The 12,207-nt window shown below is 48.0% G+C and overlaps 1 protein-coding gene across 3 annotated transcripts in view; it reads right to left on the reverse strand.

The window, feature by feature from the left end:
* LOC140395746 (glutamine-rich protein 2-like) overlaps positions 1-12,207 on the reverse strand; it is a 342,552-nt gene that overhangs the window by 23,892 nt on the left and 306,453 nt on the right. For all 3 annotated transcript variants that reach the window (XM_072483896.1, XM_072483897.1, XM_072483898.1), the window contains 2 exons: positions 11,105-11,255; positions 8,268-8,358 (listed from right to left, as the gene is read on the reverse strand). In XM_072483896.1, coding sequence (XP_072339997.1) covers positions 8,268-8,358; positions 11,105-11,255 — 242 coding nt within the window. The remainder of the gene's footprint in view (positions 1-8,267; positions 8,359-11,104; positions 11,256-12,207) is intronic.

Consider the following 12,207-nt stretch of genomic DNA (forward strand, 5'->3'; position numbering starts at 1 on the left):
ACTCTATAGTGAGATAGTCCAGTGTCTGACTCTATAGTGCGATAGCCCAGTGTCTGACTCTGTAGTGCGATAGTCCAGTGTCTGACTCTATAGTGAGATAGTCCAGTGTCTGACTCTATCGCGCGATAGTCCAGTGTCTGACTCTATAGTGCGATAGTCCAGTGTCTGACTCTATAGTGCGATAGCCCAGTGTCTGTCTGTATAGTGCGATAGTCCAGTGTCTGACTCTATAGTGAGATATTCCAGTGTCTGACTCTATCGCGCGATAGTCCAGTATCTGACTCTATAGTGCGATAGTCCAGTGTCTGACTCTATAGTGCGATAGTCCAGTGTCTGACTCTATAGTGAGATATTCCAGTGTCTGACTCTATCGCGCGATAGTCCAGTATCTGACTCTATAGTGCGATAGTCCAGTGTCTGACTCTATAGTGAGATAGTCCAGTGTCTGACTCTATCGCGCGATAGTCCAGAATCTGACTCTATAGTGCGATAGTCCAGTGTCTGACTCTATAGTGCGATAGCCCAGTGTCTGTCTGTATAGTGCGATAGTCCAGTGTCTGACTCTATAGTGAGATATTCCAGTGTCTGACTCTATAGTGCGATAGTCCAGTGTCTGACTCTATAGTGCGATAGTCCAGTGTCTGACTCTATAGTGCGATAGTCCAGTGTCTGACTCTAAGGTGCGATAGTCCAGTGTCTGACTCAATAGCGCGATAGTCCAGTGTCTGACTCTATAGTGCGATAGTCCAGTGTCTGACTCTATAGTGCGATAGTCCAGTGTCTGTCTGTATAGTGCAATAGTCCAGTGTCTGACTCTATAGTGCGATAGTCCAGTGTCTGACTCTATAGTGAGATAGTCCAGTGTCTGACTCTATAGTGAGATAGTCCAGTGTCTGACTCTATGGTGAGATAGTCCTGTGTCTGACTCTATAGTGCGATAGTCCAGTGTCTGTCTGTATAGTGCGATAGCCCAGTGTCTGTCTGTATAGTGCAATAGTCCAGTGTCTGACTCTATAGTGAGATAGTCCAGTGTCTGACTCTATAGTGAGATAGTCCAGTGTCTGACTCTATAGTGAGATAGTCCAGTGTCTGACTCTATAGTGAGATATTCCAGTGTCTGACTCTGTAGTGAGATATTCCAGTGTCTGACTCTATAGTTAGATAGTCCAGTGTCTGACTCTATAGTGCGATAGTCCAGTGCCTGTCTCTATAGTGAGATAGTCCAGTGTCTGACTCTATAGTGAGATAGTCCAGTGTCTGACTCTATAGTGCGATAGTCCAGTATCTGACTCTGTAGTGAGATATTCCAGTGTCCGACTCTATAGTGCGATAGTCCAGTGTCTGACTCTATAGTGCGATAGTCCAGTGTCTGACTCTATAGTGCGATAGTCCAGTGTCTGACTCTATAGTGCGATAGTCCAGTGTCTGACTCTATAGTGAGATAGTCCAGTGTCTGACTCTATAGTGCGATACTCCAGTGTCTGACTCTATAGTGAGATAGTCCAGTGTCTGACTCTATAGTGAGATAGTCCAGTGTCTGACTCTATAGTGCGATAGCCCAGTGTCTGACTCTATAGTGAGATAGTCCAGTGTCTGACTCTATAGTGCGATAGTCCAGTGTCTGACTCTATAGTGAGAAAGTCCAATGTCTGACTCTATAGTGAGATAGTCCAGTGTCTGACTCTTTCGTGCGATAGCCCAGTGTCTGACTCTATAGTGAGATAGTCCGGTGTCTGACTCTATAGTGAGATAGTCCAGTGTCTGACTCTATAGTGAGATAGTCCAGTGTCTGACTCTATAGTGAGATAGTCCAGTGTCTGACTCTATAGTGAGATAGTCCAGTGTCTGACTCTATAGTGCGTTAGTCCAGTGTCTGACTCTATAGTGAGATAGTCCGGTCTCTGACTCTATAGTGAGATAGTCCAGTGTCTGACTCTATAGTGCGGTAGTCCAGTGTCTGACTCTATAGTGCGATAGTCCAGTGTCTGACTCTATAGTGCGTTAGTCCAGTGTCTGACTCTATAGTGAGATAGTCCAGTGTCTGACTCTATAGTGCGATAGTCCAGTGTCTGACTCTATAGTGCGATAGTCCAGTGTCTGACTCTATAGTGCGATAGTCCAGTGTCTGACTCTATAGTGAGATAGTCCAGTGTCTGACTCTATAGTGCGATAGTCCAGTGTCTGACTCTATAGTGCGATAGTCCTGTGTCTGACTCTATAGTGCGATAGTCCAGTGTCTGACTCTATAGTGCGATAGTCCAGTGTCTGACTCTATAGTGCGATAGTCCAGTGTCTGACTCTATAGTGAGATAGTCCAGTGTCTGACTCTATAGTGAGATAGTCCAGTGTCTGACTCGATAGTGCGATAGTCCAGTGTCTGACTCTATAGTGCGATAGTCCAGTGTCTGACTCTATAGTGCGATAGTCCAGTGTCTGACTCTATAGTGCGATAGTCCAGTGTCTGACTCTATAGTGCGATAGTCCAGTGTCTGACTCTATAGTGCGATAGTCCAGTGTCTGACTCTATAGTGCGATAGTCCAGTGTCTGACTCTATAGTGAGATAGTCCAGTGTCTGACTCTATAGTGAGATAGTCCAGTGTCTGACTCGATAGTGCGATAGTCCAGTGTCTGACTCTATAGTGCGATAGTCCAGTGTCTGACTCTATAGTGCGATAGTCCAGTGTCTGACTCTATAGTGCGATAGTCCAGTGTCTGACTCTATAGTGCGATAGTCCGGTGTCTGACTCTATAGTGCGATAGTCCAGTGTCTGACTCTATAGTGCGATAGTCCAGTGTCTGACTCTACAGTGCGATAGTCCAGTGTCTGACTCTATAGTGCGATAGTCCAGTGTCTGACTCTATAGTGCGATAGTCCAGTGTCTGACTCTATAGTGCGATAGTCCAGTGTCTGACTCTATAGTGCGATAGTCCAGTGTCTGACTCTATAGTGCGATAGTCCAGTGTCTGACTCTATAGTGCGATAGTCCGGTGTCTGACTCTATAGTGCGATAGTCCAGTGTCTGACTCTATAGTGCGATAGTCCAGTGTCTGACTCTACAGTGCGATAGTCCAGTGTCTGACTCTATAGTGCGATAGTCCAGTGTCTGACTCTATAGTGCGATAGTCCAGTGTCTGACTCTATAGTGCGATAGTCCAGTGTCTGACTCTATAGTGCGATAGTCCAGTGTCTGACTCTATAGTGAGATAGTCCAGTGTCTGACTCTATAGTGAGATAGTCCAGTGTCTGACTCGATAGTGCGATAGTCCAGTGTCTGACTCTATAGTGCGATAGTCCAGTGTCTGACTCTATAGTGCGATAGTCCAGTGTCTGACTCTATAGTGCGATAGTCCAGTGTCTGACTCTATAGTGCGATAGTCCAGTGTCTGACTCTATAGTGCGATAGTCCAGTGTCTGACTCTATAGTGAGATAGTCCAGTGTCTGACTCTATAGTGAGATAGTCCAGTGTCTGACTCGATAGTGCGATAGTCCAGTGTCTGACTCTATAGTGCGATAGTCCAGTGTCTGACTCTATAGTGCGATAGTCCAGTGTCTGACTCTATAGTGCGATAGTCCAGTGTCTGACTCTATAGTGCGATAGTCCGGTGTCTGACTCTATAGTGCGATAGTCCAGTGTCTGACTCTATAGTGCGATAGTCCAGTGTCTGACTCTACAGTGCGATAGTCCAGTGTCTGACTCTATAGTGCGATAGTCCAGTGTCTGACTCTATAGTGCGATAGTCCAGTGTCTGACTCTATAGTGCGATAGTCCGGTGTCTGACTCTATAGTGCGATAGCCCAGTGTCTGACTCTATAGTGCGATAGTCCAGTGTCTGACTCTATAGTGCGATAGTCCGGTGTCTGACTCTATAGTGCGATAGTCCAGTGTCTGACTCTATAGTGCGATAGTCCAGTGTCTGACTCTACAGTGCGATAGTCCAGTGTCTGACTCTATAGTGCGATAGTCCAGTGTCTGACTCTATAGTGCGATAGTCCGGTGTCTGACTCTATAGTGCGATAGTCCAGTGTCTGACTCTATAGTGCGATAGTCCAGTGTCTGACTCTACAGTGCGATAGTCCAGTGTCTGACTCTATAGTGCGATAGTCCAGTGTCTGACTCTATAGTGCGATAGTCCAGTGTCTGACTCTATAGTGCGATAGTCCGGTGTCTGACTCTATAGTGCGATAGCCCAGTGTCTGACTCTATAGTGCGATAGTCCAGTGTCTGACTCTATAGTGCGATAGTCCGGTGTCTGACTCTATAGTGCGATAGTCCGGTGTCTGTCTGTATAGTGCGATAGTCCAGTGTCTGACTCTATAGTGCGATAGCCCGGTGTCTGACTCTATAGTGCGATAGTCCAGTGTCTGACTCTTTAGTGCGATAGTCCAGTGTCTGACTCTATAGTGCGATAGTCCGGTGTCTGACTCTATAGTGCGATAGCCCAGTGTCTGACTCTATAGTGCGATAGTCCAGTGTCTGACTCTATAGTGCGATAGTCCAGTGTCTGACTCTATAGTGCGATAGCCCAGTGTCTGACTCTATAGTGAGATAGTCCAGTGTCTGACTCTATAGTGCGATAGTCCAGTGTCTGACTCTATAGTGCGATAGTCCGGTGCCTGACTCTATAGTGCGATAGTCCGGTGCCTGACTCTATAGTGCGATAGTCCAGTGTCTGACTCTATAGTGCGATAGTCCAGTGTCTGACTCTATAGTGCGATAGTCCGGTGCCTGACTCTATAGTGCGATAGTCCGGTGTCTGACTCTATGGTGCGATAGTCCGGTGTCTGACTCTATAGTGCGATAGCCCAGTGTCTGACTCTATAGTGCGATAGTCCAGTGTCTGACTCTATAGTGCGATAGTCCAGTGTCTGACTCGATAGTGCGATAGTCCAGTGTCTGACTCTATAGTGCGATAGTCCAGTGTCTGACTGTATAGTGCGATAGTCCAGTGTCTGACTCTATAGTGCGATAGTCCAGTGTCTGACGCTAGAGTGCGATAGTCCAGTGTCTGACTTTATCGTGCGATAGTCCAGTGTCTGACTCTACAGTGCGATAGTCCAGTGTCTGACTCTATAGTGCGATAGTCCAGTGTCTTAATATATAGTGCGATAGTCCAGTGTCTGACTCTATAGTGAGATAGCCCAGTGTCTGACTCTATAGTGCGATAGTCCAGTGTCTGACACTATAGTGCGATAGTCCAGTGTCTGACTCTATAGTGAGATAGTCCAGTGTCTGACTCTATAGTGCGATAGCCCAGTGTCTGACTCTATAGTGCGATAGCCCAGTGTCTGACTCTATAGTGCGATAGTCCAGTGTCTGACTCTATAGTGAGATAGTTCAGTGTCTGACTCTATAGTGCGATAGTCCAGTATCTGACTCTATAGTGCGATAGTCCAGTGTCTGACTCTATAGTGCGATAGTCCAAGTGTCTGACTCTCTAGTGAGATAGTCCAGTGTCTGACTCTATAGTGAGATAGTCCAGTGTCTGACTCTATAGAGCGATAGTCCAGTGTCTGACTCTAAGGTGCGATAGTCCAAGTGTCTGACTCTATAGTGAGATAGTCCAGTGTCTGACTCTATAGTGCGTCAGTCCAGTGTCTGACTCTATAGTGCGATAGTCCAGTGTCTGACTCTATAGTGCGATAGTCCAGTGTCTGACTCTATAGTGCGATAGTCCAAGTGTCTGACTCTATAGTGCGATAGTCCAGTGTCTGACTCTATAGTGCGATAGTCCAGTGTCTGACTCTATAGTGCGATAGTCCAGTGTCTGACTCTATAGTGCGATAGCCCAGTGTCTGACTCTACAGTGCGATAGTCCTGTGTCTGACTCTATAGTGAGATAGTCCAGTGTCTGACTCTATAGTGCGATAGGCCAGTGTCTGACTCTACAGTGCGATAGTCCTGTGTCTGACTCTATAGTGAGATAGTCCAGTGTCTGACTCTATAGTGAGATAGTCCAGTGCCTGTCTCTATAGTGCGATAGTCCAGTGTCCGTCTGTATAGTGCGATAGTCAAGTGTTTGACTCTATAGTGCGATAGCCCAGTGTCTGACTCTATAGTGAGATAGTCCAGTGTCTGACTCTATAGTGCGATAGTCCAGTGTCTGACTCTATAGTGCGATAGTCCAGTGTCTGACTCTAAGGTGAGATAGTCCAGTGTCTGACTCTATAGTGCGATAGTCCAGTGTCTGACTCTATAGTGCGATAGTCCAGTGTCTGACTCGAAAGTGAGTTAGTCCAGTGTCTGACTCTATAGTGCGATAGTCCAGTGTCTGACTCTATAGTGCGATAGTCCAGTGTCTGACTCTATAGTGCGATAGTCCAGTGTCTGACTCTATAGTGCGATAGTCCAGTGTCTGACTCTATAGTGCGATAGTCCAGTGTCTGACTCTATAGTGAGATATTCCAATGTCTGACTCTATAGTGCGATAGTCCAGTGTCTGACTCTATAGTGCGATAGTGCAGTGTCTGACTCGATAGTAAGGTAGTCCAGTGTCTGCCTCTATAGTGCGATAGTCCAGTGTCTGACTCTATAGTGCGATAGTCCAGTGTCTGACTCTATAGTGCGATAGTCCAGAGTCTGACTCTATAGTGAGATAGTCCAGTGTCTGCCTCTATAGTGCGATAGTCCAGTGTCTGACTCTATAGTGCGATAGTCCAGTGTCTGACTCTGTAGAGCGATGGTCCAGTGTCTGACTCTATATTGCGATAGTCCAGTGTCTGACTCTATATTGCGATAGTCCAGTGTCTGACTCTAAGGTGCGATAGTACAGTGTCTGACTCTATAGAGAGATGGTCCAGTGTCTGACTCTATAGTGCGATAGTCCAGTGTCTGACTCTATAGTGCGATCGTCCAGTGTCTGACTCTATAGTGCGATAGTCCGGTGTCTGACTCTATAGTGCGATAGTCCAGTGTCTGACTCTATAGTGCGATAGTCCAGTGTCTGACTCTATAGTGCGATAGTCCGGTGTCTGACTCTATAGTGCGATAGTCCGGTGTCTGACTCTATAGTGCGATAGTCCGGTGTCTGACTCTATAGTGCGATAGCCCAGTGTCTGACTCTATAGTGCGATAGTCCGGTGTCTGACTCTACAGTGCGATAGCCCAGTGTCTGACTCTATAGTGCGATAGTCCGGTGTCTGACTCTATAGTGCGATAGTCCGGTGTCTGACTCTATAGTGCGATAGTCCAGTGTCTGACTCTATAGTGCGATAGTCCGGTGTCTGACTCTATAGTGCGATAGTCCAGTGTCTGACTCTATAGAGCGATAGTCCAGTGTCTGACTCTATAGTGCGATAGTCCAGTGTCTGACTCTATAGTGCGATAGTCCGGTGTCTGACTCCATAGTGCGATAGTCCAGTGTCTGACTCTATAGTGAGATAGTCCAGTGTCTGACTCTATAGAGCGATAGTCCAGTGTCTGACTCTATAGTGCGATAGTCCAGTGTCTGACTCTATAGTGCGATAGTCCAGTGTCTGACTCTATAGTGCGATAGTCCGGTGTCTGACTCTATAGTGCGATAGTCCAGTGTCTGACTCTATAGTGAGATAGTCCAGTGTCTGACTCTATAGAGCGATAGTCCAGTGTCTGACTCTATAGTGCGATAGTCCAGTGTCTGACTCTATAGTGCGATAGTCCGGTGTCTGACTCTATAGTGCGATAGTCCAGTGTCTGACTCTATAGTGCGATAGTCCAGTGTCTGACTCTATAGTGAGATAGTCCAGTGTCTGACTCTATAGAGCGATAGTCCAGTGTCTGACTCTATAGTGCGATAGTCCAGTGTCTGACTCTATAGTGCGATAGTCCGGTGTCTGACTCTATAGTGCGATAGTCCAGTGTCTGACTCTATAGTGCGATAGTCCAGTGTCTGACTCTATAGTGCGATAGTCCGGTGTCTGACTCTATAGTGAGATAGTCCAGTGTCTGACTCTATAGTGCGATAGTCCAGTGTCTGACTCTATAGAGCGATAGTGCAGTGTCTGACTCTATAGTGCGATAGTCCAGTGTCTGACTCTATAGTGAGATAGTCCAGTGTCTGACTCTATAGTGAGATAGTCCAGTGTCTGACTCTATAGTGAGATAGTCCAGTGTCTGACTCTATAGAGCGATAGTCATGTTTGACTCTTTTCCCATGTCTTACACAGCAAAAGGCTGTTGCTCTCCTGCTCAATAACGCAGGGAAATGGGGTCCACCACACTGTAAAAGTCAAAAGACACACCAATATCTCGGGAGTCAGTAGTTTCAAACTCTAGAGCTCTCACATACCGTCCTTCCCACCAATCGACGGCAGCTTGCAGTTCACCCTCCCTTTCGGTGGCTGCGTGTCAGTTCTGGTCACAACCGTGTCTCCCCATTGCTGGAGAGCAAAGAGAGATTATCACCAGATTGCTGCCATATCTTTGTGTTTGAGTCAATCATCTTTACGTTCTGTATTTTTTCTCTCCTGCTTGCTGGCCCTGTCACACTGGACATTGTGTAGAAACATCCATAAAAATAGAAGCAGGAGGAGGCCATTCGGCCCCTCGAGCCCGCTCCACCATTCGGCCCCTCGAGCCCGCTCCACCATTCGGCCCCTCGAGCCCGCTCCACCATTCGGCCCCTCGAGCCCGCTCCACCATTCGGCCCCTCGAGCCCGCTCCACCATTCGGCACCTCGAGCCTGCTCCATTCATTCTGATCCTGGCTGATCATTAAGTTCAACACCCTGATCCCACCTTCCCCCATATCCCTCGATCCCTTTAGCCCCAAGAGCGATATCTAATTCCTTCGTGAAATTACACAATGTTTTCACCTCAACTACTTTCTGTGATAGTAAATTCCACAGATTCACCACTCTCTGGGCGAAGTGATTTCCCCTCATCTCTACCCCGTGACCCCTGGTCCTGGACACCCCACCATCGGGAACACCCTTCCTTCATCTACCCGGTCCAGTCCTGTTAGAATTTTATAGGTTTCTATGAGATCCCCCCTCATTCTTCTGAACTCCAGCGAACACAATCCTAACCTTGTCAATCTCTCCTCGTACGTCAGTCTCGCCATCCCAGGAATCAGTCTGGTAAACCTTCGCTGCTCTCCCTCCACAGCAAGAACATCCTTCCTCAGGTAAGGACACCAGAACTGCCCACAATACTCCAGGTGTGGCCTCACCAATACCCTATACAGTTGCAGTAAAATATGTCTATTCCTGTACTCAAACCCTCTCGCTATGAAGGGCAATATACCATTTGCCTTCTTCCCTGCCGGCTGTACCTGCCGCTCACTTTCAGCGACTGATGCACGAGGACACCAAGGTCTCGCTGAGTATCCGCCTCTCTCAATTTACACCCATTCAAATAATAATCTGCCTTCCTATTTTTACTACCAAAGTGGATAATCTCATATTTATCTGCGTTACACTGCATCTGCCATGCATGTGCCCACTCACTCAGCCTGTCCAAATCCCGCTGAAGCATCTCTGCATCCTCCTCACAGCTCACCCTCCCACCCAACTTTGTATCATCAGCCAATTTGGAGATAATACATTTAGTTCTTCGTTCAAATCATTAATATATAATGTGAACAGTTGGGGTCCTCGCACAGATCCCTGCGGTACCCCACTAGTCACTGCCTGCCAATCGGAAAAATATCCATTTATTCCAATTTTTTGCTTCCTGTCTGCGAACCAGCTTTCACAGAATCATAGAATTTACAGTGCAGAAGGATGCCATTCGGCCCATCGAGTCTCCACCAGCCCTCGGAAACAGCACCCTACTTAAGCCCATGCCTCCACCCTATCCCTGTAACCCCACCTAACCTTTTCTTGGACACTAAGGCCAATTTATCACGGCCAATCCACCTAACCTGCACGTCTTTGGACTGTGGGAGGAAACCGGAGCACCCGGAGGAAACCCACGCAGACACGGGGAGGATGTGCAGACTCCGCACAGATAGTGACCCAAGCTGGGAATCGAACCTGGGACCCTGGAGCTGTGAAGCAATTGTGCTAACCACTGTGCTACTGTGCCGCCCATTCGATGCACCTCAAGACACTATTGGTAATCCCAGGTGCTTTAACTTTACAGATTAATCTGCTCTGTGAGGCCTTGTCGAAAGCCTTCTGAAAGTCTAAATAAACCACATCCACTGGTTCTCCTGGTGCACTCCACAAGTTACATCTTCAAAGAATTCTAGTAGATTTTTCAAGCATGATTTCCCTTTCGTAAATCCATGCTGACTGTCTGATTACTCCTCTGCTTTCCAAAATGCTGAGCTATGAAATCCTTGATAATGGACTCCAGCAACTTCCCCACTACCGACGTTCGGCTCACTGGTCTATAGTTCCCTGTTTTCGCTCTCTCTCTCCCTTTTTGAATCGCGGGGTTACATTCACTACCCTCCAGTCTGTGGGAACCATTCCAGTGTCTAAAGAATTTTGAAAAATGACCACCAATGGATCTATATATTTTTTGTAACTGGAATCCAGTTCAGGAAATTGTTTCTTGTCCAGCAGCTCTCAGTGATTCAGCTGATCACGGACCAGATTCAGCTGATCACGGACCAGATTCAGCTGATCACAGACCAGATTCAGCTGATCACAGACCAGATTCAGCTGATCACGGACCAGGTTCAGCTGATCACGGACCAGATTCAGCTGATCACGGACCAGATTCAGCTGATCACGGACCAGATTCAGCTGATCACAGACCAGATTCAGCTGATCACGGACCAGATTCAGCTGATCACAGACCAGATTCAGCTGATCACAGACCAGATTCAGCTGATCACGGACCAGATTCAGCTGATCACGGACCAGATTCAGCTGATCACGGACCAGATTCAGCTGATCACTGACCAGATTCAGCTGATCACGGACCAGATTCAGCTGATCACGGACCAGATTCAGCTGATCACGGACCAGATTCAGCTGATCACGGACCAGATTCAGCTGATCACGGACCAGATTCAGCTGATCACGGACCAGATTCAGCTGATCACTGGCCTTTGTGCCACAGAAGCCACTGCAGCAAATGTCATCTGAGAGGAGGTGGGACATCACATTGATTCTTATCTAATTCTTGACCTTTACATCTGTCTACCTTGACCAAACCCCCTCTCTGTTCAGACCTTTGTGCCCAGGTTTTCATCCATCATCTGGGTTGGATGGTGGTCGTATCCCTTTGTGCCACGCCGATGGTAACCATAGGTCAGCGTGTGACTTCCACCGCAGCTCCGGACATTCACCGGGAAGTTCTCTATCAGCTCTGAAATTCGCTCCCTGGGCAAAAGGGAAAGAAGGTGATAATGAGGGTCCGATGATAAAGAAATCCTGAAAGAAAATGAGCAGAGCTGGTATTCCTGACCTGATTCCCATCTACATTCTCAACCTTGACCTCAAGTGGTCAATCTCACTTGTATCCCCAACCCTTTCCCAATCACACTCCCTCAGACCCACTCCTTGGAAACGCCTCTCAGATCACTTACAACGACAATTCCAGGCCGCGATCTAACGGCCGGGTTGTGTCCGGCGTGCGAGCCGGTTAGATCGCGGGAGAGGCCAAAACGGGGACCCCATCTGGTTTCCGATCTAAGCGGCTCGCTCCTGTTGGTGGGTTCTGGATCTTGCTGTGCTGAGGTGTCGTTGACAGGATGGACTATCTAACGGCCTCTGGTGATCTAACCCCTGCCCAGCGAGCGGTCACATGGCGTTCTTCAGCACCTATTTCAAAATGTGAAGCCAGCGGGGACTGGAGGAGGGGAGTAGACATCTTTGAAATCGAGCATTCAGCCGGGGGACTGTGGAGATGCTGCCCCAGCACTCGGGAGAGGGGGGGGAGGGGGGGTGGGAGAGCCTCCAAGGGGGACGGGTCCTGTTGGGGTGAATGGGCGCCATCAGTGCGGAGGGTGGGTGTGGGGTGATGGGCTCCTGCGGGTCCAACAGAACACCCACCGGATTGTGTGGACCTACACCAAGGGCCTGCTGCCTGCCCGTCTTACTGAACACCCTCAGGACAGAGCCCTGCTCGTGGTAATATGGTGACGGTCTAACTCCCACTGACAGTGCTGGTCTCTGGCTGCACAGCTGAAAGCTATCGCTAATAGGGAATGGGCAATATTAGTGACATGGACACTTCCCAGCTACAGGTTGTGTTTGCTGCTCGCTCCTGCTGGTGGCTGCAGATGCCTGGAGGCTGCTGTTGCTGTTCCTTCCTTTTCTGTAGCCGGAAAGA

This window comes from Scyliorhinus torazame, chromosome 18 (genome assembly GCF_047496885.1).
Source record: "Scyliorhinus torazame isolate Kashiwa2021f chromosome 18, sScyTor2.1, whole genome shotgun sequence".
In the NCBI taxonomy this organism is placed as follows: domain Eukaryota; kingdom Metazoa; phylum Chordata; class Chondrichthyes; order Carcharhiniformes; family Scyliorhinidae; genus Scyliorhinus; species Scyliorhinus torazame.